Source organism: Thalia democratica, chromosome 4 (genome assembly GCF_965202585.1).
Source record: "Thalia democratica chromosome 4, ktThaDemo2.hap1.1, whole genome shotgun sequence".
Lineage (NCBI taxonomy): Eukaryota > Metazoa > Chordata > Thaliacea > Salpida > Salpidae > Thalia > Thalia democratica.
Genome location: NC_139168.1, coordinates 3,264,985 through 3,291,605, shown reverse-complemented (window position 1 = coordinate 3,291,605; position 26,621 = coordinate 3,264,985). Strand labels below are relative to the sequence as shown.

Here is a 26,621-nt window from a genome sequence, read left to right as displayed (position 1 = left end):
TTACAGAAACTTAAATTTTATATTTTAACTCAAACGAACACCGAAAGTAACGAAAGTTGCAATAAAATAAAGTTTGTACATAAAAAAAAGTTATGATAAAAGTAAAAATAAAACTTGTAAATAAAAATGTTTAATGAAATCACTAGAGTCTTATGTATTGCTATACTTATGATCATATTAAAGCAATAAGCAAAACATACACAGATTAATTTCTAATGTTGTATACAAAAAAAAATCAGTAATGCTAAGATTTGTCATTATATTGAACAACAAATTGATAATGGTCATTTTTGTAATGATGTTAAAACTTAAGTACTAAAAAGTTAAAAATAAGCTAAAACTTGCATGGCTTAAAATATTAGTACTAATATTTAAAAAACATTTGAAGTTGATTGTAATCATAGCAGTTGATGAATTATACTAAAAAGGAAAACTTTTAGGTTATTCTCAAATTATAATGTATTCTTTAATTTTTTTAAACTAAAGGAATTATTATTAAAGTTTAGGTATAGGGTAAGACTGTTGAGCCAATGATTCAATTGTTTCTTTATGGGGTTTTGGGGTATATCTTTAAAAACTTTAATACAATTTTGGAATAGGGTAACTTTGCTGGGCCAATGATTCAATAGCAATTTCATCTGTTCCCCTTCTGATTCTCACGAATCCATTTTCACCCCAATTTTCTCCCCATGAGTTCTTCACTATCCAGTATTTCTCACCTGTTAAACTCTTAATACAGTTAATCTGTTAATAATTAATAAATAATTTACTGTAAATATATCTTTATTTAATTTTAATTTATTTTATTAATTGAATTTTTTCTTATAAAACCTATAACTTTTTATTTACTTAATTAAATTAATTGCTGAGGAAAATAGTTGATAACAAAAGTAGGGTTAGCTAAAATAAATTTACTCGTTTGCTTAATAAAAATGTTTTTGAATGAAGTTTGTCTCAATTTTTTGTTTAGAAATTGTTAAATATGTTAAGTTCACATACGCTTTGCTAGTAAACTCAAATAAAACAAAACACCCCACAATTTTTTCACAACCCATTATTCCTACCCTGTTTAATAAACTAATGCATTAATTATAACTCTACTGTTGTGTAAGTTGAAATGTTTAACAAATTTTTCTCTTAGTTATTTTTCTTGATATTTAAATAAATTAATTTGTGTTCATACACCTTTTTTTTTTGCTCTTCACCAGAGGTGTTCAATTATTGTATTTTAATTTAAATATTAGTTTAATGATTTTATGTCGGTTCACTATTATGAAAAAACGAGTATTAGAAGCAAAGACTTAATGATAAAAAAATGTACATATAAAAATAAATTTACTATAAAAACCAATATTATTTTCAGAAATACAAAAAATATTTACCAGTATCGTTATTTAAAAAACTGAAAACATTTACCAGTATTATTATCTTCACCCCACCCAACCAACAGAACGGCGTGATTGGTCAACTGGAACGGATTGTAGCCAATGAGGCGGTGGAACGGGTTAGGGGAAGTTTTTGTCACGTGATGGTAGATTCCGCTCTTGTAATGCTGAAAGTCCTCGTATACCTGTTTTTTAAATTATTTATTTACAAAAAAAAAGAATTTAGATCAGTGGTCGTCAAAGTGTGCACTTGTGCAGAATAGTGTGCATAGAAAATAGTTTGCTGTGCACAAAATAAACAGTAAAACCAAAAAACATTTTTTTAATGACGCGCGTTTTGTGTTTTTCTATTATAAAAACTTAGCTATAACATAAACTGATATATTTTAAACTTTAATTATTTGATTTTTTCATGTCAAAAAGTAAAAAGACATTCTTTAACCTAATATCTTTCATCAAAAACAAAAGAGACATAAATATATATCTTTTAAATACTGATATGTTTTCACATACGATCTTCACTACTTTCGTTAAAAATTTAAACTTGTGTAATAAAAACAAATCATCTGAAGTTACAGCTGTTTAGGACGTCACAAAAAATATTAATTATGACGTCACACCTGAATAGCGACGGCCATTGGTCCGTCCTTCATCAGTCCCTGCATCATCAGTTTTTCAGTGCATCCCCCGTAATATCCCCCAACGTAGGAATAATGAGCTACGTAGTCACGTGAGCATTTTGATACGTCAGTGGGGCAAGACGAGTCTTCACCTGATATAACATATTCGATGAGTATTAATATGTTTACTATTTATATATATATATATATATATATATATATAGGAATAATGAGCCTATACATGAAGAATAATAATACGCACTTAAATGTATTTAATATTACAACACATACATTTTTAAACATCAGATGGGCATGATGGATAAGAAATATTATTGTTTATCTATTTTTATATGTCATTTACAGAATTTTGATAGATGACTGGGGCATGATAAGTCTTTTTCGAAATTAAATTTATACTTGAAAAGAATAAAATTAAAAATGCAATCAGAAATTAGAGGATAGAAAAAAAGAATAAATTTCAAAACACTTTATCTATTGTTTGATTTGATATGGTATTTGTCTGCAACATTTTGGTACATTTGAACAAAATGTAATACTTTCGCATAATTAGGAGGAAGTATTTATGTTTTATATTACTTGCTTTAGTTTTTAAAAAGGCTAAAAATACATTTAGAATTAATAAAAACATGAAAAATGCAAGCAATTAGTAGAAGATTTTAGTGGGTCTTCAAAAACTTTTTAGTTAGCTAAACAGCTATTGTAAAAAGTAGTAGTATAGTTTTAAAACTGTTTTTTTATAAAACACTAGACAGAATTTTTTTTATATTATATTCCTTTTTTTAAACGTATTTCGAAACTTAATTTTAAAAAGTAAATGTTTTAACAAAACAACTGCTGGAAACATATGTTTATTTATAGGATTTTACTACAGAAACACAATTTTAGTAAATATACATCAACTTATGATTTTTTTAGTATAAAACCTTTGTACGGGTGTAAAAACAACTATCCAACATAAACAAAAATATGCATTTTTAGTAACTGTATTGATAGTATGATAGTTACAATACACTATGTTTAGGAATTATTTTTTAATACTCACCTTTGTACGGATAGCACTCTTCAGTGACAACTCCGAAATCTTGAGCGTGTTTTCCTGCAATAAGGTATGGAAATCCCCCGTCACAACCTAAAACAGTAAACAACATATAATCAAGAGCAAGGGAAACCAAAACTGTGGTATGTGTAGATATACTATGGTACACTGAACACAACAGGTACCGCATAAAAACTTAATATCTTGAAAACGTTGTTGAGATTTAGTAAAAACAGTTATTATTTACTTTCGTTACTATCTTGTCTAGTTGTTGTAACTTTTAATTTGATATTAGTTTTACAAAATACTCAGATGAACTTAAAAGATGATAACTATATTGTGTTTTGACTATGTGTTTAGTATTTATTTAGTAACTTATTAGTTCAAACGTTGAAGCAAAGTTGTAACAATACGTTAGTAAAATAAATTATTAACTAAGTTAATTTCAAATAACACAGCAGCTTAAACTTTATATTTTTAAATATTTTATTGTATGTGTTGGCAACAACACAGCTGTTTACTTCCTTTTTATATTACTTTTTATGTTGAAAAACAATTAGTCATTATGACTTTGTAGCGACACATATGTGTTTAAAATCTACTTTTATAAAAGTTTTATTAGTGTTCAACACAAACAGATTGTTGTATACTATTTAAAAAGTTATGAACATTAAAAGCATTTATTTTGAACTAATAAGAACTATGTGTGTAAGTGAGGTTTTGCAGATTTTTTTAATGATAAAAATAGTCAGTCTATTTTTATAAGCTGACTTTTTAAAAGTAAACTTTTAATGGTATGTGTTTAAAATTTACTTTAATAAAAGTTTTAGTAATGGTAAACACAAAAGATTATTGTAAACTATAAAGTTGCAATGTTATTTTTTGGTAAACTCTATAAGTGCTAAACACGAACAAATTGTTGTAAACTATTTTTCAAAATTTACATATTTATACAGGCAAAAAAATAACAATATGAGTACTGAATTATTTACTTATAACTAAAAGCATTTGGTTCATTGAAAATTTTAATGGTTTTTTTAATCATTAAAAAACATTGTATCTTATCATATGTAACTGAAATTAAAGCTTTATGTTAATGATTCGTTGTATTTTGTTTTAATCATTAATTAAAATGTAAAATGATTTGATTGAGTATTATTTAAACATTTAACATAACTCTAGTTATAGATCAAGTTATGTTAAAATAAACTTTTGTTGTTCTGGATTATAGATAGCCATACTAAAAGAAAAAAAAGTTTATGTATGAGTTATTATAATTTTATGGTTAAAGTAGAACACATAACACCATTATCAGAGTTTACAACATAAAAAAGCAACTTTTGAGTATGTTACTTTTAAAATATAATTATTAGTACAATAAAACAATGAACTCATATGAACTATAAGCCTATTTTATGAGGTAACTTATTAAAAAATATTGTAGTAGTCACTAACTTTTAGTAAATATTTTACTAGTGTAAGTATTACCAACCACCACTAATTTACTAATATAAGCTATCTCTATAAAAATAACTTATCAACAAACTTATATATTATCGTATCGTAAATATTTAAACAGCTGGTAATAAAATTTTCAGATGCTTAAAAAAAAATTAATAATAATGAACTGCAACTTTTATCAGCAACTTCCAATATAATTACATATATAGTCAAATTAAAGTAAATTTGATAAATTTAATTTTAGATAAAAAATAATAGTACTTTGTTGCAAGTTCTTAAACCTGTAAATGTAGTTAAGATAATTAGTACCATATTTTCACTACTTCTAATTGGATTTCATAGCTTAATCAGAAAATTTAGATTTGCTTAAAGTATAAAAACACTAGATAAAAGGATTTTTAGTAAACTTAAACCAATAATCAAAATATTATATTGCTTTTCATATAATCGTATATAATAACAATATGCTTTTTAGTTCTATTATAATTACTAAAAAGATCAATTTAAAGCAAATAAAATTAAAGAGCCATATTGTTAATAGGTAGAATTATTTCGATGAAGTTGATTAGAAAAAGTATTGCTAAGAATATAATTCATATTTTATTTTAAATTAACTAATAAGTTTAAAAACATTAAGTAGCTGTTGTTTTGATAGACAAAAAATTTAACTATTAACATTTTGTAAAGCATAAAAAAACGTAAACAAAGCAATAAAACTCGTTAAACAAATTTTCACATTGTAAAAGTTAACAGCAGCACGATAATTATTTATTTGCTCATTAATATGCACGTTTTATTTTGTGATTTAGCACCATAAAAATAACAATAAATTTATTATGCTAAACCAGTTATTGAAACAAATTTTATTTATATTCAACAAAGTTATATTATTCTTCTTGTAAATTAAGATATTTAATTGTTACCTTTATAGATAAAAGCTTTACAAAAATGTCATTTTTACAAAAACAGAAAGTAATAAAATTATAAAGAATAATAAACTATCAGAGATAAATTTTTTGACATATATCAATAGAAAAGCTTTATTTTCATAACTAAAAATGGTTAACACCAAATGGGGTTAACACCTTTCCATTTTTAAGATTGGTCTTACTTTGTAGATTATTTATCTAAACTAGGGGTTCCCAACCAGGGGTGCTCGCACCCCTTGGGGGTGCGAGGCAGCAATCCAGGGGGTGCGAGATGGCTTTTCATTTTTGTATTATAAATAAGGAGATTTTTACTCTCTGATAAATTTTATAAAGTTAAAAAGTACATTTTGTTATAAAAAGAAGTTGGCGCTAATTTTCTGAAAAAAATAATTAGCAAGAGCGCTTTTCTAGAAGTAAATTCATTTTACTAATTTCATTTAATAGCTCTTAATTTAGAAGTAACATTTCAATAAAGATTTCTTAGAGTTTTACACCTGTGAGTTTTAATCATCTATTCTTTAAATATTTTATTTTCTTAACTGGCCATTAATTGTTTAAAACAGTTTATGAGCTAGCATCTATTTTAAATCAAATACTTAGATAAAAATTAGTATCTTCAGCAGGTTTTTTATTAGCTGTTAAGAACAGGTTCTGTTAAGTCTATTATTTATAATGTAATCTTTTATTAAGCTTAGTTGTGCAGAAAGTTGCGCTTTTAAATTTAACATCAGTAAATTGTAAAGTTCACAGCAATTACTGTATGTTATACCTTTTAAGAAAACTTGTTTTTAGCTTTAGTGAAACCAATTTTTATAGATCAGCAAAAGTATTCAATGCATGAACTTTATTTCTATTCATTCCTTTTTTGAACTTAAACCGTTTACCTTTTCAATCTACTTTTTTCTATTTATGTTGTAAGCATACAAAATTTTTTGTATTTGCTTTTATACATATCTTTTGACAGTTTAAGACTAAATATCTTTTAACTTTTTAAAATGTTAACTCAAACCTTTATTTTTTTGAAACCTCCTAGCTGCTAACAGTTTTGAAAACAAAACATTACATAAGCTTAACTTAGAACAGCTGATTTTATTTTTTAAGTACATATATTCATAACAAAATGTATAAAAAGTTTTGTTTTAAGTTTAAGGCTAATATTTATTACTTTTCTAGTGCTTTTTCCTCACTTTTAATATTTTTTCAAATCTTAAAAAACTAAATGACGAAGTCATAGGCCGAAGCATGATGTTTTCTACCTTATAAAAAAATAGATAAAACTTGTTTGAGTATAGTTGTTATGTTTTTAAATTTCCAAGTATTTTATTTTTGTTAATATAGTTCACTATCATAAAAACTAAAATACAAGTTATTAATTAATGAAATCAACGATTTTATAATCAAATTATTAATAAATAATTACAGCATATAGTGTTAGGGGTGCGAGATCAAATTAAGAGACTTTAGGGGTGCGGGGCATCAAAAAGGTTGGGATCCACTGATCTAAACTAACTAACTGACAATAATTAACCGCCGTAAATTATCTGGATTCTAAGTATTATTGTATATTAAAATAAATTCATCTTGAGCGTATCTACTGCAGGAAATTAAATACTGTGGAGAATATAATAATGTTTGTGTGTTAATATACTAAAACAAATTCACCTTGTGCGTATCTACTGCAGGAAACAATGTATTGTGGAGAATATAATGGTGTTTGTGTGTTAATATAGAAAAATTAATTCACCTTGAGCGTATCTACTGCAGGAAACTATGTATTGTGGAGAATATAATGGTGTTTGTGTGTTAATATACTAAAATAAATTCACCTTGAGCGTATCTACTGCAGGAAACTATGTATTGTGGAGAATATAATGGTGTTTGTGTGTTAATATAGAAAAATAAGTTCACCTTGAGCGTATCTACTGCAGGAAACTATATATTGTGGAGAATGTAATGGTGTTTGTGTTAATATACAAAAATAAATTCACCTTGTGCGTATCTACTGCAGGAAACAATGTATTGTGGAGAATATAATGGTGTTTGTGTATTAGTATACAAAAATAAATTCACCTTGTGCGTATCTACTGCAGGAAACAATGTATTGTGGAGAATATAATGGTGTTTGTGTGTTAATATACTAAAATAAATTCACCTTGAGCGTATCTACTGCAGGAAACTATGTATTGTGGAGAATATAATGGTGTTTGTGTGTTAATATACAAAAATAAATTCACCTTGAGCGTATCTACTGCAGGAAACTATATATTGTGGAGAATATAATGGTGTTTGTGTGTTAATATACAAAAATAAATTCACCTTGTGCGTATCTACTGCAGGAAACAATGTATTGTGGAGAATATAATGGTGTTTGTGTATTAGTATACAAAAATAAATTCACCTTGTGCGTATCTACTGCAGGAAACAATGTATTGTGGAGAATATAATGGTGTTTGTGTGTTAATATACTAAAATAAATTCACCTTGAGCGTATCTACTGCAGGAAACTATGTATTGTGGAGAATATAATGGTGTTTGTGTGTTAATATACAAAAATAAATTCACCTTGAGCGTATCTACTGCAGGAAACTATATATTGTGGAGAATATAATGGTGTTTGTGTGTTAATATAGAAAAATAAATTCACCTTGTGCGTATCTACTGCAAGAAACTATATATTGTGGAGAATATAATGGTGTTTGTGTATTAATATACAAAAATAAATTCACCTTGTGCGTATCTACTGCAGGAAACAATGTATTGTGGAGAATATAATGGTGTTTGTGTGTTAATATACTAAAATAAATTCACCTTGAGCGTATCTACTGCAGGAAACTATGTATTGTGGAGAATATAATGGTGTTTGTGTGTTAATATACAAAAATAAATTCACCTTGAGCGTATCTACTGCAAGAAACTATATATTGTGAAGAATATAATGGTGTTTGTATGTTAATATACAAAAATAAATTCACCTTGTGCGTATCTACTGCAGGAAACTATATATTGTGGAGAATATAATGGTGTTTGTGTGTTAATATACAAAATAAATTCACTTTGTGCGTATCTACTGCAGGAAACTATATATTGTGGAGAATATAATGGAGTTTGTGTGTTAATATACAAAAATAAATTCACCTTGAGCGTATCTACTGCAGGAAACTATATATTGTGGAGAATATAATGGTGTTTGTGTGTTATATAGAAAAATAAATTCACCTTGAGCGTATCTACTGCAGGAAACAATGTATTGTGGAGAATATAATGGTGTTTGTGTGTTAATATACAAAAATAAATTCACCTTGAGCGTATCTACTGCAGGAAACTATATATTGTGGAGAATATAATGGTGTTTGTGTGTTAAAATATAGAAAAATAAATTCACCTTGAGCGTATCTACTGCAGGAAACAATGTATTGTGGAGAATATAAAGGTGTTTGTGTGTTAATATACAAAAATAAATTCACCTTGAGCGTATCTACTGCAAGAAACTATATATTGTGGAGAATATAATGGTGTTTGTATGTTAATATACAAAAAAAAATACACCTTGACCATATCTACTGCAGGAAACTATATATTGTGGAGAACATAATGTTGTTTGTGTGTCAATATACAAAAATAAATTCACCTTGGGCGTATCTACTGCAGGAAACTATATATTGTGGAGAATATAATGGTGTTTGTGTGTTAATATACAAAAATAAATTCACCTTGAGCGTATCTACTGCAAGAAACTATGTATTGTGAAGAATATAATGGTGTTTGTGTGTTAATATACAAAAATAAATTCACCTTGTGCGTATCTACTGCAGGAAACTATATATTGTGGAGAATATAATGGTGTTTGTGTGTTAATATACAAAAATAAATACACCTTGACCATATCTACTGCAGGAAACTATATATTGTGGAGAATATAATGTTGTTTGTGTGTCAATATACAAAAATAAATTCACCTTGGGCGTATCTACTGCAGGAAACTATATATTGTGGAGAATATAATGGTGTTTGTGTGTTAATATACAAAAATAAATTCACCTTGAGCGTATCTACTGCAAGAAACTATATATTGTGAAGAATATAATGGTGTTTGTGTGTTAATATAAAAAAATAAATTCACCTTGTGCGTATCTACTGCAGGAAACTATATATTGTGGAGAATATAATGGTGTTTGTGTGTTAATATACAAAAATAAATACACCTTGACCATATCTACTGCAGGAAACTATATATTGTGGAGAATATAATGTTGTTTGTGAGTCAATATACAAAAATAAATTCACCTTGGGCGTATCTACTGCAGGAAACTATATATTGTGAAGAATATAATGGTGTTTGTGTGTTAATATACAAAAATAAATTCACCTTGAGCGTATCTACTGCAGGAAACTATATATTGTGGAGAATATAATGGTGTTTGTGTGTTAATATACAAAATAAATTCACTTTGTGCGTATCTACTGCAAGAAACTATATATTGTGGAGAATATAATGGTGTTTGTGTGTTAGTATACAAAAATAAATTCACCTTGAGCGTATCTACTGCAGGAAACTATATATTGTGGAGAATATAATGGTGTTTGTGTGTTAATATAGAAAAATAAATTCACCTTGAGCGTATCTACTGCAGGAAACAATGTATTGTGGAGAATATAAAGGTGTTTGTGTGTTAATATACAAAAATAAATTCACCTTGAGCGTATCTACTGCAAGAAACTATATATTGTGGAGAATATAATGGTGTTTGTGTGTTAATATACAAAAACAAAGCAACCTTGAGCGTATCTACTGCAAGAAACTATATATTGTGGAGAATATAATGGTGTTTGTGTGTTAATATACAAAAATAAATTCACCTTGAGCGTATCTACTGCAGGAAACTATATATTGTGGAGAATATAATGGTGTTTGTATGTTAATATACAAAAATAAATACACCTTGACCATATCTACTGCAGGAAACTATATATTGTGGAGAATATAATGTTGTTTGTGTGTCAATATACAAAAATAAATTCACCTTGGGCGTATCTACTGCAGGAAACTATATATTGTGGAGAATATAATGGTGTTTGTGTGTTAATATACAAAAATAAATTCACCTTGAGCGTATCTACTGCAAGAAACTATATATTGTGAAGAATATAATGGTGTTTGTGTGTTAATATACAAAAATAAATTCACCTTGTGCGTATCTACTGCAGGAAACTATATATTGTGAAGAATATAATGGTGTTTGTGTGTTAATATACAAAAATAAATTCACCTTGTGCGTATCTACTGCAAGAAACTATATATTGTGGAGAATATAATGGTGTTTGTATGTTAATATACAAAAATAAATACACCTTGACCATATCTACTGCAGGAAACTATATATTGTGGAGAATATAATGTTGTTTGTGTGTCAATATACAAAAAAAAATTCACCTTGGGCGTATCTACTGCAGGAAACTATATATTGTGGAGAATATAATGGTATTTGTGTGTTAATATACAAAAATAAATTCACCTTGAGCGTATCTACTGCAAGAAACTATATATTGTGAAGAATATACTGGTGTTTGTGTGTTAATATAGAAAAATAAATTCACCTTGTGCGTATCTACTGCAGGAAACTATATATTGTGGATAATATAATGGTGTTTGTGTGTTAATATACAAAAATAAATTCACCTTGTGCGTATCTACTGCAAGAAACTATATATTGTGGAGAATATAATGGTGTTTGTGTGTTAATATACAAAATAAATTCACTTTGTGCGTATCTACTGCAAGAAACTATATATTGTGAAGAATATAATGGTGTTTGTGTGTTAATATACAAAAATAAATTCACCTTGAGCGTATCTACTGCAGGAAACTATATATTGTGGAGAATATAATGGTGTTTGTGTGTTAATATACAAAAATAAATTCACCTTGAGCGTATCTACTGCAGGAAACTATATATTGTGGATAATATAATGGTGTTTGTGTGTTAATATACAAAAATAAATCCACCTTGAGAGTATCTACTGCAGGAAACTATATATTGTGGAGAATATAATGGTGTTTGTGTGTTAATATACAAAAATAAATTCACCTTGTGCGTATCTACTGCAGGAAACAATGTATTGTGGAGAATATAATGGTGTTTGTGTGTTAATATACAAAAATAAATTCACCTTGTGCGTATCTACTGCAGGAAACTATATATTGTGGAGAATATAATGGTGTTTGTGTGTTAATATACAAAAATAAATTCACCTTGAGCGTATCTACTGCAGGAAACAATGTATTGTGGAGAATATAATGGTGTTTGTGTGTTAATATACAAAAATAAATTCACCTTGAGCGTATCTACTGCAGGAAACTATATATTGTGGAAAATATACTGGTGTTTGTGTGTTAATGTAAAAACTAAATTCTTCTTAAGCGTATCTACTGCAGGAAACTATATGTTGTGGAGAATATAATAATGTTTGTGTGTTAATATACAAAAACAAACCAACCTTGAGCGTATCTACTGCAGGAAACTATATATTGTGGAGAATATAATGGTGTTTGTGTGTTAATATACAAAAACAAACCAACCTTGTGCGTATCTACTGCAAGATACTATATATTGTGGAGAATATAATGGTGTTTGTGTGTTAATATACAAAAATAAATTCACCTTGAGCGTATCTACTGCAGGAAACTATATATTGTGGAGAATATAATGGTGTTTGTGTGTTAATACAGAAAAATAAATTCACCTTGAGCATATCTACTGCAGGAAACTATATATTGTGGAGAATATAATGGTGTTTGTGTGTTAATATAGAAAAATAAATTCACCTTGAGCGTATCTACTGCAGGAAACTATATATTGTGGAGAATGTAATGGTGTTTGTGTGTTAATATACTAAAATAAATTCACCTTGAGCGTATCTACTGCAGGAAACTATATATTGTGGAGAATGTAATGGTGTTTGTGTGTTAATATACTAAAATAAATTCACTTTGTGCGTATCTACTGCAGGAAACAATGTATTGTGGAGAATATAATGGTGTTTGTGTGTTAATATACAAAAATAAATTCACCTTGTGCGTATCTACTGCAGGAAACAATGTATTGTGGAGAATATAATGGTGTTTGTGTGTTAATATACAAAAATAAATTCACCTTGTGCGTATCTACTGCAGGAAACTATATATTGTGGAGAATATAATGGTGTTTGTGTGCTAATATACAAAAATAAATTCACCTTGAGCGTATCTACAGCAGGAAACTATATATTGTGGAGTATATACTGGTGTTTGTGTGTTAATATACAAAAATAAATTCATTTTGAGCGTATCTACTGCAGGAAACTATGTATTGTGGAGAATATAATGGTGTTTGTGTGCTAATATACAAAAATAAATTCACCTTGAGCGTATCTACTGCAGGAAACTATATATTGTGGAGAATATAATGGTGTTTGTGTGTTAATATACTAAAATAAATTCACCTTGAGCGTATCTACTGCAGGAAACTATATATTGTGGAGAATATAATGGTGTTTGTGTGTTAATATACTAAAATAAATTCACCTTGAGCGTATCTACTACAGGAAACTATGTATTGTGGAGAATATAATGGTGTTTGTGTGTTAATATACAAAAATAAATTCACCTTGAGCGTATCTACTGCAAGAAACTATATATTTAGAGAATATAATGGTGTTTGTGTATTAATATACAAAAATAAATTCACCTTGTGCGTATCTACTGCAGGAAACTATGTATTGTGGAGAATATAATGGTGTTTGTGTGTTAATATACAAAAATAAATTCACCTTGAGCGTATCTACTGCAAGAAACTATATATTGTGAAGAATATAATGGTGTTTGTATGTTAATATACAAAAATAAATTCACCTTGTGCGTATCTACTGCAGGAAACTATATATTGTGGAGAATATAATGGTGTTTGTGTGTTAATATACAAAATAAATTCACTTTGTGCGTATCTACTGCAGGAAACTATATATTGTGGAGAATATAATGGAGTTTGTGTGTTAATATACAAAAATAAATTCACCTTGAGCGTATCTACTGCAGGAAACTATATATTGTGGAGAATATAATGGTGTTTGTGTGTTAATATAGAAAAATAAATTCACCTTGAGCGTATCTACTGCAGGAAACAATGTATTGTGGAGAATATAATGGTGTTTGTGTGTTAATATACAAAAATAAATTCACCTTGAGCGTATCTACTGCAGGAAACTATATATTGTGGAGAATATAATGGTGTTTGTGTGTTAATATAGAAAAATAAATTCACTTTGAGCGTATCTACTGCAGGAAACAATGTATTGTGGAGAATATAAAGGTGTTTGTGTGTTAATATACAAAAATAAATTCACCTTGAGCGTATCTACTGCAAGAAACTATATATTGTGGAGAATATAATGGTGTTTGTATGTTAATATACAAAAATAAATACACCTTGACCATATCTACTGCAGGAAACTATATATTGTGGAGAATATAATGTTGTTTGTGTGTCAATATACAAAAATAAATTCACCTTGGGCGTAATATACAAAAACAAACCAACCTTGAGCGTATCTACTGCAGGAAACTATATATTGTGGAGAATATAATGGTGTTTGTGTGTTAATATACAAAATAAATTCACTTTGTGCGTATCTACTGCAAGAAACTATATATTGTGGAGAATATAATGGTGTTTGTGTGTTAGTATACAAAAATAAATTCACCTTGAGCGTATCTACTGCAGGAAACTATATATTGTGGAGAATATAATGGTGTTTGTGTGTTAATATAGAAAAATAAATTCACCTTGTGCGTATCTACTGCAGGAAACAATGTATTGTGGAGAATATAAAGGTGTTTGTGTGTTAATATACAAAAATAAATTCACCTTGAGCGTATCTACTGCAAGAAACTATATATTGTGGAGAATATAATGGTGTTTGTGTGTTAATATACAAAAACAAAGCAACCTTGAGCGTATCTACTGCAAGAAACTATATATTGTGGAGAATATAATGGTGTTTGTGTGTTAATATACAAAAATAAATTCACCTTGAGCGTATCTACTGCAGGAAACTATAAACTGTGGAGAATATAATGGTGTTTGTATGTTAATATACAAAAATAAATACACCTTGACCATATCTACTGCAGGAAACTATATATTGTGGAGAATATAATGGTGTTTGTGTGTTAATATACAAAAATAAATTCACCTTGAGCGTATCTACTGCAGGAAACTATATATTGTGGATAATATAATGGTGTTTGTGTGTTAATATACAAAAATAAATCCACCTTGAGAGTATCTACTGCAGGAAACTATATATTGTGGAGAATATAATGGTGTTTGTGTGTTAATATACAAAAATAAATTCACCTTGTGCGTATCTACTGCAGGAAACAATGTATTGTGGAGAATATAATGGTGTTTGTGTGTTAATATACAAAAATAAATTCACCTTGTGCGTATCTACTGCAGGAAACTATATATTGTGGAGAATATAATGGTGTTTGTGTGTTAATATACAAAAATAAATTCACCTTGAGCGTATCTACTGCAGGAAACAATGTATTGTGGAGAATATAATGGTGTTTGTGTGTTAATATACAAAAATAAATTCACCTTGAGCGTATCTACTGCAGGAAACTATATATTGTGGAAAATATACTGGTGTTTGTGTGTTAATGTAAAAACTAAATTCTTCTTAAGCGTATCTACTGCAGGAAACTATATGTTGTGGAGAATATAATAATGTTTGTGTGTTAATATACAAAAACAAACCAACCTTGAGCGTATCTACTGCAGGAAACTATATATTGTGGAGAACATAATGGTGTTTGTGTGTTAATATACAAAAACAAACCAACCTTGTGCGTATCTACTGCAAGATACTATATATTGTGGAGAATATAATGGTGTTTGTGTGTTAATACAGAAAAATAAATTCACCTTGAGCATATCTACTGCAGGAAACTATATATTGTGGAGAATATAATGGTGTTTGTGTGTTAATATAGAAAAATAAATTCATCTTGAGCGTATCTACTGCAGGAAACAATGTATTGTGGAGAATGTAATGGTGTTTGTGTTAATATACAAAAATAAATTCACCTTGAGCGTATCTACTGCAGGAAACAATGTATTGTGGAGAATATAATGGTGTTTGTGTGTTAATATACTAAAATAAATTCACCTTGAGCGTATCTACTACAGGAAACTATGTATTGTGGAGAATATAATGGTGTTTGTGTGTTAATATACTAAAATAAATTCACCTTGAGCGTATCTACTGCAAGAAACTATATATTGTGGAGAATATAATGGTGTTTGTGTATTAATATACAAAAATAAATTCACCTTGTGCGTATCTACTGCAGGAAACTATGTATTGTGGAGAATATAATGGTGTTTGTATATTAATATACAAAAATAAATTCACCTTGTGCGTATCTACTGCAGGAAACTATATATTGTGGAGAATATAATGGTGTTTGTGTGTTAATATACAAAATAAATTCACTTTGTGCGTATCTACTGCAGGAAACTATATATTGTGGAGAATATAATGGAGTTTGTGTGTTAATATACAAAAATAAATTCACCTTGAGCGTATCTACTGCAGGAAACTATATATTGTGGAGAATATAATGGTGTTTGTGTGTTAATATAGAAAAATAAATTCACCTTGAGCGTATCTACTGCAGGAAACAATGTATTGTGGAGAATATAATGGTGTTTGTGTGTTAATATACAAAAATAAATTCACCTTGAGCGTATCTACTGCAAGAAACTATATATTGTGGAGAATATACTGGTGTTTGTGTATTAATATACAAAAATAAATTCACCTTGAGCGTATCTACTGCAGGAAACTATGTATTGTGGAGAATATATTGGTGTTTGTGTGTTAATATACAAAAATAAATCCACCTTTAGCGTATCTACTGCAGGAAACTATATATTGTGGAGAATATAATGGTGTTTGTGTGTTAATATACAAAAACAAATTCACCTTGTGCGTATCTACTGCAAGAAACTATACATTGTGAAGAATATAATGGTGTTTGTGTGTTAATATACAAAAATAAACCAACCTTGTGCGTATCTACTGCAGGATACAATGTATTGTGGACTGTAAACTGGTGTTTGTGTGTTGTTAGTAGCGATTCGCATCCGGGCTTCTAACATTCCCATTGAGGCAAAAGCGTAACATGAACCGCAGTTTCCCTGTAAAAATTGTTTTTTTTAAATTATCTATATTTATTTTATAATTGTTTTATTAATTAGTATTAAATCCAAACTCAAACAAATATTAAAGTGCTTTATGATTAAAAAACATCTTATAGATGACTACTTTAAAAGTACTAATAAAAAAAGCATACATAAACTTCACTGTAAGTAGAAAGCTTTTGTAAAAAATAATTTAGTGTCTGATGTATTTTTGCTAAATTAGCATTAAAACTAAAATCAAATAGCTAAGGTTATATATACAGCACTTTTTCTAAGTAACTTTACAAGTCAACTTTAAACTTACTAGGACAAAATAAGATAACATGGATTGATAATTTTTGTGAAAAATTAAATAAGTAAAATTTTTATATTTTTTTTTATTGTATTGAGTATGAGATTTAAACTTAAATAACAAAGACAACACTCATAAAAACATAAAACTCAAACTTAGTCCATGAACTTATTTAGTTTATTAATTTTTTAATCATTTAATTACTTACTATAGACTATGGAGACTTTATATGGCTAGATTTTAAACTTAAAGTTTCTCATAATAAAATGGGAGTTAAATTTAAATTTTTATCACCAGCTTATCATATAAATGTATTAAAAGTATGTTGTACTTTTCTGGTTTTAACTTTTCCACATGGCATCATTATTTATAGTAAGCATAAAAATTTTGTTCTAAACTCAACAATTAGCAATTTTTGAACTTAATGTTTCCATAACTTTTCAAAAAAAAGTGTTTTGATTATAATATTTTGGTTTAAAGCTGTCATTTAAGATTTCAAATATTAAGTTTTTTTTTAAATCCTTGCTTCATATTGAATTTAGAACTTTCTAAATAAAAATATTATAAATTAGTCTAAAAAATCTGAATATGAATATTTAAACTAATGAGCTTATTGAGTAAACATTGTTAATAAAATAATTTTTTGATTGAGAAGGTGGAAGTCAGTTGATGTTTAACCAGAGTTGCCAAAACTTTTGCGAAAAGCTTTTCAAGGTTTACTAAATTTTATCCAGGTTTCAAAGAATAAGTTTTTGTTTAATTTTTGTTATAAAATTAAATCTAAGAAAAAAACTGACTTAAATAGTATAAGAATACTAAAAATATACTGTAAAACTACATTCAAGTGTGATTAAAAAAAAAAATTAGTTATACATTTTTTAATTTATTTAGTACACTTTTTGAACCTAATTGAAATTTAATTACTTTTTATGTAAAAGTAGTCTAAATACCAGGTTTTTTTTTCAAATTTTTAAACTCGAGTTTCTTGGGAAACCTGCTGAACAAAGAGTTAAAGAAAAAGCTAAAATAATTTAAGTGAAAAAAAATACTTCATTTATACAACCTGACCAAACATCTTACATATTAGGATAATATTATTAATTTGTATACTTGATTTATGGCTAGAGATAGGTACTCAATTAATATTTAAATTTTATACAGCAAGTAATAAAAATATTACATGTATTATTTTATATAGTAAGTAATAAATAAAAAAAACTATAGATAAAAAATACCTGATTTCTAACTGGAGACAGGTAGTTAACTCAATTAATATTAAAATTAATTAGTATGTAGTAAATATAGTCCATGTATTAATTTATATAGCAAATAATAAAATAAAAAAATGAAACTACAATTTTAAAATACCTGATTTCTGACTGGGGACAGATAATTAACTCCACCGACGTTTCTCCAATCCAGAGACCTCGGAAGATCTTTTAAAGATTTGTCTTCTTGAGACAACTTCAAGTGAGGCTGTAATCTGTTTCACATCATAGAAGTTTAAAGCTAAAAACATTTTACCATGAAATGTAAACTAGCATCATACAATGTTTGACAAGTTAGGATTATCAATAACATAAAATAATACTCGATAATAACAAGTTTATCAAAAATAAGTGGGTTGTTGAAGAAAAATAGTTAAGTTATTCTTTTAAGAAAATGAGCTGTCAATGAAAAAATAATTGCTAACTTTGTAATTAACAAACAAGATTTACAATGTAAACCACAACTTGTATTTTTTAATTTATATAAAAGTTAACCAAAGAAATTATAATTTAACCTTTTCAACTCCCCATTACCGTAACCGCTTCTTTTAAGAATCTGATAATAACTGAGTTGTTCAAACTGCTTGTATTCTGTGGCCTTCCATGAAGATTGCTGGCTGTTAATTTCACTCACCAACCACTCACTAGGGTGGTAATTGATCTCTTTCATTCTGAGTTCAAAAACAAAGAATTAAAGATATAGTTTTCTACGCATAATCTATTTTTTAATTACTTTTATTACCAACCACTCTTTAGGGTAGTAATTGATCTCTTTCATTCTGAGTTGAACTTATCGTTAAAATATTGGATAGATACAGTTTTCTAAATGTATAGTTATTTTTTTTTATTTTTTTTTTATTACTAGTCTTTCTATAGGGTGGCAATTGATTTCATTCCAAAGTATAAAAATTACTGTGAGTAATAACTGTTAAAAACGAAATGTGAAAAAAATTGATTATCCAAAAAAAAAATTTAATGAATACCAAGAAAATTCTAAAACAGAGCTGATAAAACTACAACACAGCAGTAACGATTGTGTAAAGAATTCAGCAAATTACATTGTAACAATCATAACAATGTTTGGAGTCATTAGAGCAACAACAGACAAATTATTAATATTTTGTATTATGATATAAATATTTCAAATTTCAAGGATGCTACTTGCAATAAATTGTAAAACATGTTAACACATATAGAAATAAATAAGTTATGACCAAAAAAGTCAAGTTTTTTAGTTTATTTTCGAATAAAATGTAGTTTAAAGTTTTCAATTCCCCTGTAAATATTTTTATGATTTTAAAAAGACTAGACTTGAAATTTTTTTATAGACTGCTTAAAAGTTGTAGTAGATCAATTTTTTGTGAAAGATTTAATCTTTTTAGTTTGTGCCTGCCATGAGAAACCTATGAAGCTGTCAAACTTTGATCGCTTAAAAAATTAATTGCCACAGTTAGTTTTAGTTTTGATGAGTGGTAATAAGCAACAAGTAGAATATTTTTAACTTGATTAAAAATAAATTATGCCCTTAAACAATAAATATATGTCATTATAAATATATTATTATATATGTAAAACTTAGAAAAGTTCTCTGCTAGCAAGTTTCACTAAAATACTTCATCAAAAAATCTTAAATATGCTTTATATAACAAAATAAAACTAACAAATTTTTAACGCTCATGAGTTCCGCATTCCTCTTATTCACAAAACTCTCCCCTGGTTCGAACCTCAACTTGTCACCCTGTTGCTTGGCAACCTTCTCCCCGTAGAAACACGACCAGTCCCTGCTGTTGTCGTCGTGAGCCCAACCTGCCATAGTGACGTCACAATCGAATTTGGTTGAGTTGAGGGGGAGGGTGTACTTGAAGAAGGCGAACATTCGACGGTGTCCGAGAAGAACTTCAAATCCCTAAAAATAAGTTTTTCTTTCAAATATCTTAATTAAATATTATATACGAATCTTTGTGATTAACAAGGGTAATTTAATTTTTTTTTTAATTTACATTATTTTATTTTTTAGAGTGTACTTGAACAACGCAAACATTCTAAAGGACTTTGAAGCCCCGTAAAAATTACACTTACTTTTTAATTTTTTAATTTAAATCTTTAAAGTTTAAAGGAATCACTTTAGTAAAAGATTGGCATGAAAACTCTGAATATCACTTATTAAATTCTACAGAGAAAAAGTTAGAATTTATAATGTATTTTTAAATTGCTCTATTTTCAAGTCTAAACATCTATCTGGAGCCCATCAATTTTTTAAATGCCTGTTGAATTTAAAATTCTTTTACACAAATTTCTCTAAATTTTCCCATTAGCAAACTGTTATTGATTTTTTTCAAATAAAAAACTATGCTTGGAAAAATATTCAAACCAAATTTCAAATCCGTGTATTTTTTTTTACTTAATAATAACATAACATACGGAAAAGATTGTTTTAATACCTTGTAAGTTTAACTATTTTTCTTGTTACTTACTGGGTAGTCCTAAATCAGTTAAATTCTTAAAAGTTACAAAACTTTTTTTTTCAATTTTTTCTCTAAATTTAATCCTTCAAGGAAATTTTGTTCGATTTATTTTATATGCAATTTAATCATCTTATTTGAGTTATAAAGTTTTTGTGATTTCAGAATATAAATATAGCTGTAAACTTCTGTTTTAGAACTTTGATTTTAAGTCCCTGAGAAATTAAGAAAATCTAAACTTGGCTTTAGTTTATTCATAACTTTAAATCCCTGTAGAGTTGTTTTGTTGATTTGTTTTTATAACTAGATATAAATTATATTGTGTTTCAATACTTAAAATAGTTAGTTCAAAAATTAATTAACCGAAACACTATCATTTAACATATTTTACATATAATTATTTTAAAACAAACAAATAGAAATACTAATTAGAAAAGAAATTGAAAACTTTTAACAATTTTTGTTACTTAATTTAATCATGTCTGAAAAAGCAGCAAACTGTATACCGTTATATTTAGTTTACTTTAAGCATTGTTTTTGTGGCATGGAAAAACTTTAAACCAATGCAATTTTCAAAATCAAATAAAACCATGTTTAGACGATAACAAAACATAATTGTAAAGTCAAACTTGATTGTAGATTAAGTTGAAATGTCCTTGCTCGCCGTCTAACATTTTTGTCACTTTATTTTTTCCATGAAAATTAAATTGAAGAGTTTTGACTATCTCAGCTGCAAATGTTTATAACAACTAAAATACTTGCTTAAAAATGTAAAGAGTTTATGATACTAGTGAATAATATATAACATACTCATACTGTGCAATAAAGCAAAGTACCTAGTATTTAGTAAGTTGAACATTTAGTATTACTAATAAGTTAAACATACTTTATTTCATAACTTTTAAAACATTTTGATTAGCAAATGTAATGTATGAAACTAAACTATTTGCAGTAAAAAACTGTAAAAGGTTTTAAGAAAAATTTAAAAAAATTACATAAGCTCAAAGGATTACAATTGTTATAACAAAACTAATAATAATTTTTTGTTAAATGCATGTGATGAAACGTTAAGAATTAGTCTAAAACAGGGTTTTCTAAAATAAGCATGCTTTGGGGCCATGAGGTCATAAATTGAAACTTCTTCTAGATTTTCTGGACTTGATGATGAAGAGCAAAAAAAGATCTTAAGCATTTTTTAAATTTTAAAATTTTTTTGGAAAGCCTTAGTCTAAAATATATTTTTTTAGTAAAACTCGGAAATACAGCCTCAAACTCAAATATAAAATTACTTAACATAAGTTTTACAATTTCATATTTATAATTAGCTTATACTTAATAAAACTAATTTTCTATACGTTTTTAGTCTATATTTTATAAAACTAAGCCCTCCACAAATAAGTCATAGGGGTGTTACTACTTTTTTAGATATTTTAAACCTAATTAGAAGTTGCTTTTCAGAGTATTTGAATATTCAAACCATTTTTTTTATATAGATGATAAGTCAGAGAGTACAACAGGTTACTTATAGAAGGAGAAAACTAAAACAGTGAATAAATAAAAACTACTATAAATATATCTCTTCTACATTTTTTAAGATATTTTTTTAATGAAATATTTCTTATAGTATTTAAAGAAGTATTTACTGAAGAATTTTAAAACTTTAGAATAAAACTTTTTTCGAAAACAAACAAAAAAATTGGTTTTATGGTCATAGAACTTTTTTTTATGTTTTACTGATGACATTTATAAAAATTACATTCCTAAAAAATTGAGGTGTTCATCTTAATAATCGTAGCATAGGGTTGCCACATGTTAAGAAAAAAGAAACTGTTTTAAGTTTTTTCAAATGTTAGATTTTTTTAAACATCTATAAGTTAAAAAAAATATCAAGTTGTTTAAAAAAACTAGTTATAAGATATTAAACAATTGCAACTAAACTAAACAAATCTCATTCTTAATCTATAAAAAACTGTCCTGAGATTTATAATAAATCTTTTAACTATACTGAATTAACCAGAAGAAAATAAAAAAAAAAAATTAAGAGCTATCCTGAGTATTTGGCAACTTTAGTAGAAGAAAATATATTAAAAGTGATTTTTATTCTTTCACTGTTATAGATTTCTCATTCAATAACTAATCAATTATATTTATCAACTCAATTACATGCATCTAAAAAATAGTTGGAATATTTCAAGTTGAAAGAATAAGCAAACTTAGAGCTTAGTTAAACTATAAAAAAACAAGATGAAGTTGTAAAAAAATTATTTACATCCCTATAGCCTTTATAAAAAAATTTAATTTTTTATTATTAGTATTTTTTTTAATTAAAAATTACATTGAATGCAAAATTAACTAATGTACTTTCAATAATTTTATAAAGAAATAGTTTAAGAATTAATTAAAAGATTATTTTTAAATGAAAACAGTAAATAAACAATAAATACTATATCTATTCTTTTTTTCATTTTTAAGTAAGTACTGCTATAAAATTACACAAAAAAATGTTGAAAGCATATATACTCTTATTGAGGGCATAGAGGGGAGGGGGTAAATCACCTTTTTTCATAATTTGATCTTATTTTGTCAAGTTTTAACTAAGCTGTAAGTTCCTTTTTACAGATTTTTAAAACTCAAAACAATTTTTGAGATATAGCCCGTCAAAGTCGAGACTACAATAAGTTCCTTATGGGAGGCACAAACTAAAACAGCAGATAACAAGAAATCACTGAAAATCTATTCTAATAAGTTTAAAGTAATTTTAAAAATATTATAACAAAAAAAAAACAAAAAAGAACTGTTTTTTTGTTTATTTCTTTTTTTTTTTTAATTGTTTCCAACAGAATTTTATAAACATTGCAAGTAACATTTCCATAAAGTTTGAGATACTTATCTTAAAAAACATATGAGAGGATAGAATTTTAGTGAAATAGTCTTTTTTTGCCATTTTAGCTTGCGCCTCCCATAAGGAACTTATTGCTGCCCCTGACTTTGACCTGCTATATCTCAAAATTATTTTGAATTTTTAAAATTTGTAAAATGCATCTTGTAGCTTAGTTAAAATTCTATAAAACAAGATCAAACTGTGAAAAAAATTATTTACTCCTATATGCCCTTAATGAATAAGTAATGAATAAAGTCACCAACAAGACATAGGTTGTCTAGGATACTGTTGATAATGGTCATGTAGTAAAGTTTATTATTTAGAAACTTTTATAAAGGGCATAGGGGGTTACCTTGATTTTTACAAGTTGATATTAATATTTTATAGTTTTATTTGAGCTATCAAAAATTTTTAAACGCTTGAAAAACTTCAAAGTATTTTTGAGATATGAGCGGTCAAGTTGGTGACCTCAATAGGTACCTAATGGAAGTCAGTAACTAAAAATCTATCTCCTCCATCATTTTTTAAGCAATCTTCTTCAAATTTTCACAGTAAGTGTATTATTAAATTTTAAAAAGATTGAAAGCAGGAAGTTTTTTTATTTTCAAAACCACCCATTTTTTTATAAAAAAAACCACCTATTTATTTTGTTTTTTTTATCTAATTTTTTTATTTTTTTATTTTAAATTCCAACATTAATAGTCTTTAAAACTATAAAAGGAACGTTTCCTAAAAATTTGAGGTCTCTATCTCAAAAAATGAAAGAGAAGATAGGTTTTTAGTAATTTTTTAAATTTCTGAGAAAATTGATCACAAAAACTTGCTGGTTCATAATTTTGTATCAGAATCTTTTTATAAAAATTACAATATCTCAAAGTTAAGTAAGATTTTTTAATTCTTTAAAAACTGGCTTGTAGTTTGTACTTTAAACTTTCATATAAGGTCCAATGTTATTTTTAGTAAAAAAAAACGTCGGACTTCCCCTATGCCCTTAACAAATAAAATAAACCAACTTTCTTTACTGCAATCTATGTCTCTGTCACCGCCACCCTTGGTGAAGTGAAAGTTCCACAAACCGTCCAAATCATCAAGTGTGCAGTTAGCCGGAGTGTCTGCAGCACATTGACGTGCAAGTAGTAGCAATAATGATATGTATAATATGTTCATTTTCTGTTGAAATAAAAAAAAATTAACTAATTACTTTTAACACTTATTTATAAAACGTAAAACAAAAAAAACCAGTAACTTTTATGATAGGTATAATGTATTCATTTTCTATTGAAATATAGGAATAAGAGTTCATTATTAAAAAAATCACTGCACATCGATGTGCTTCTAGTAGTATTAGTGATATGTATAAAATATTTATTCTCTTTAAAATGAAAGAAAAATAGTTACTGTTCATTTCTAACATTTGGAAAGCAAAATAAAATTTCAAGTTAAGTATGTTCAAAACAAACTAAGATAAAAGTTTAGAGCAGGGATTCCCAAAGTGGGCTAAGACAGATATTCAAGGGACTATAAGCAGTAAAGGAGCCACAGGGGGCCATGAAGTAATAATTTGAAACTTACACTAGATATTCTGGAATTGCAGATGAAGATCAAAAAATGGTCTTAGGTGATTTTTCAATGGTAGTTTTGAAACTCACACTAGTTATTCTGGAATTGCTGATGAAGAGCAAAAAATAAAGGTCTCAGGTGTTTTTAATAATAGTTTTTTGAGTAATCTTATTGGAGGGACCCATAGCTTTTTTAATTTCTTTAAAGGGGCCTTTTGAAAAAAGTTTAGGAAATTCTGGTTTAGAATTTTCAACTAATTTTAATAAAATGCTTAAGGATTAATTCAAACACTTTATTGTAATTGCTTCTTAAATTTTAAAGTAACTATTGTGATATAAGCAATTAAAGTCTAACAAGAGCGTTTAATAAGTTCTTTATGAGAGGCGCAAATTAAAAAGGCAAAATAGACTATTTCACTAAAAATCTATCTTCTACCTCAGTTTCTGAGCAATTGCTTTAGAAGATTTAAGCTTTTAAACAATTGTAGACAACATACTTTTTAATTTATGTAAAACTTTTTTAAATAAAAAAAAATATTCTTTCTAATTTTTGTGCAATTTTATTTAATGATTTTGTTTTTAATCTCTTTCCTACAAATTGTTTGTAATGTTGAAAAGTATATTTCTTAAAAGTTTGAATTAAATTGGTTTTTAAATAAAGATGAAGATAGGATTTTAGTAAAATTTTCAAAATTTGTAGGAAATGGGCTTTTAAAATTTTTGAATTCATATGGTTGTATCAAATTTTTTTTACAAATTTCTTTTATCTCAAAAGTAAGTTGAATTTTTTTTGTTGAATAAAAAGCATCTTATAGTACACACTTTTAGCTTTGGAATAAGAACCAGTGTAAACTTTTGAAAAAAAAAAGTTGGACACAATATTATGTCTTTAAATGCATTGATTGGCCTGATTATTAAGGGGTCCTAATGACGGCTTTAAAAAATCTGTGAGTTGAACTTTGCAAGATCAAAACCTATTACTTATACAATACACATATACCAAAAAAATCACTTTTTTTAGAATTTTAAATGTTCAAATACGAGGTAAATTATTTTTAATTAAGTATTTACTGCACGCACATACAGTTATTAAATTTAGTTACATAGTATTTAAGACATATTTAAAACTTATTTCTTAGTTTGTGTCAATCTTTATAATAATTTAAACAAAATATTTAAAAAAAAATTAGTTGAGAATGTAATTCTGACAAACATACTGATAAATTATGAAAATTTATATTTGGATGAAACTTATAAATTCACTTCTTAGTAATGAAATAAAACAACTGGGATTTGGAAAATTTATTCTTTTATTTTGATAATGTACAAGTTTTTTTTTATTATCAAAGAACAAACTAAACATAAAATAGAAAATTTCTTTCAATAGTCAGAGTTTTCATGTTTTCTAAAAAATTTTTTTAGGTTATCTAAACATCTTTTTCTTGACGCCTATTCGAAGTA

The 26,621-nt window shown here is 26.9% G+C and overlaps 1 protein-coding gene across 1 annotated transcript; it reads right to left on the bottom strand.

Moving 5' to 3' along the window:
* On the bottom strand, positions 1 to 25,351 carry LOC145835028 (dipeptidyl peptidase 1-like). The gene is made up of 11 exons (XM_082942558.1): positions 25,174 to 25,351; positions 24,615 to 24,771; positions 21,350 to 21,450; positions 19,920 to 20,164; positions 18,774 to 18,929; positions 18,359 to 18,473; positions 16,563 to 16,695; positions 3,069 to 3,155; positions 2,006 to 2,157; positions 1,417 to 1,570; positions 1 to 719 (listed from the first exon to the last, which is right to left on the bottom strand). Exons 2-11 carry the CDS (start codon positions 24,766 to 24,768, stop codon positions 580 to 582), a joined length of 1,437 nt encoding a protein of 478 aa, XP_082798684.1. The 5' UTR covers positions 24,769 to 24,771; positions 25,174 to 25,351; the 3' UTR covers positions 1 to 579.
* Between the last annotated feature and the right edge of the window lie 1,270 nt (positions 25,352 to 26,621).

Coding starts and splice junctions, on each gene's coding strand:
- LOC145835028 (XM_082942558.1), bottom strand. CDS start 24,768: ATGAACATATTATACATATCATTATTGCTACTACTTGCACGTCAATGT. Junction 18,474..18,773: donor GGTAATGGGGAGTTGAAAAG/GTTAAATTATAA, acceptor GATGTGAAACAG/ATTACAGCCTCACTTGAAGT. Junction 2,158..3,068: donor AGAGTGCTATCCGTACAAAG/GTGAGTATTAAA, acceptor ATGTTATATCAG/GTGAAGACTCGTCTTGCCCC.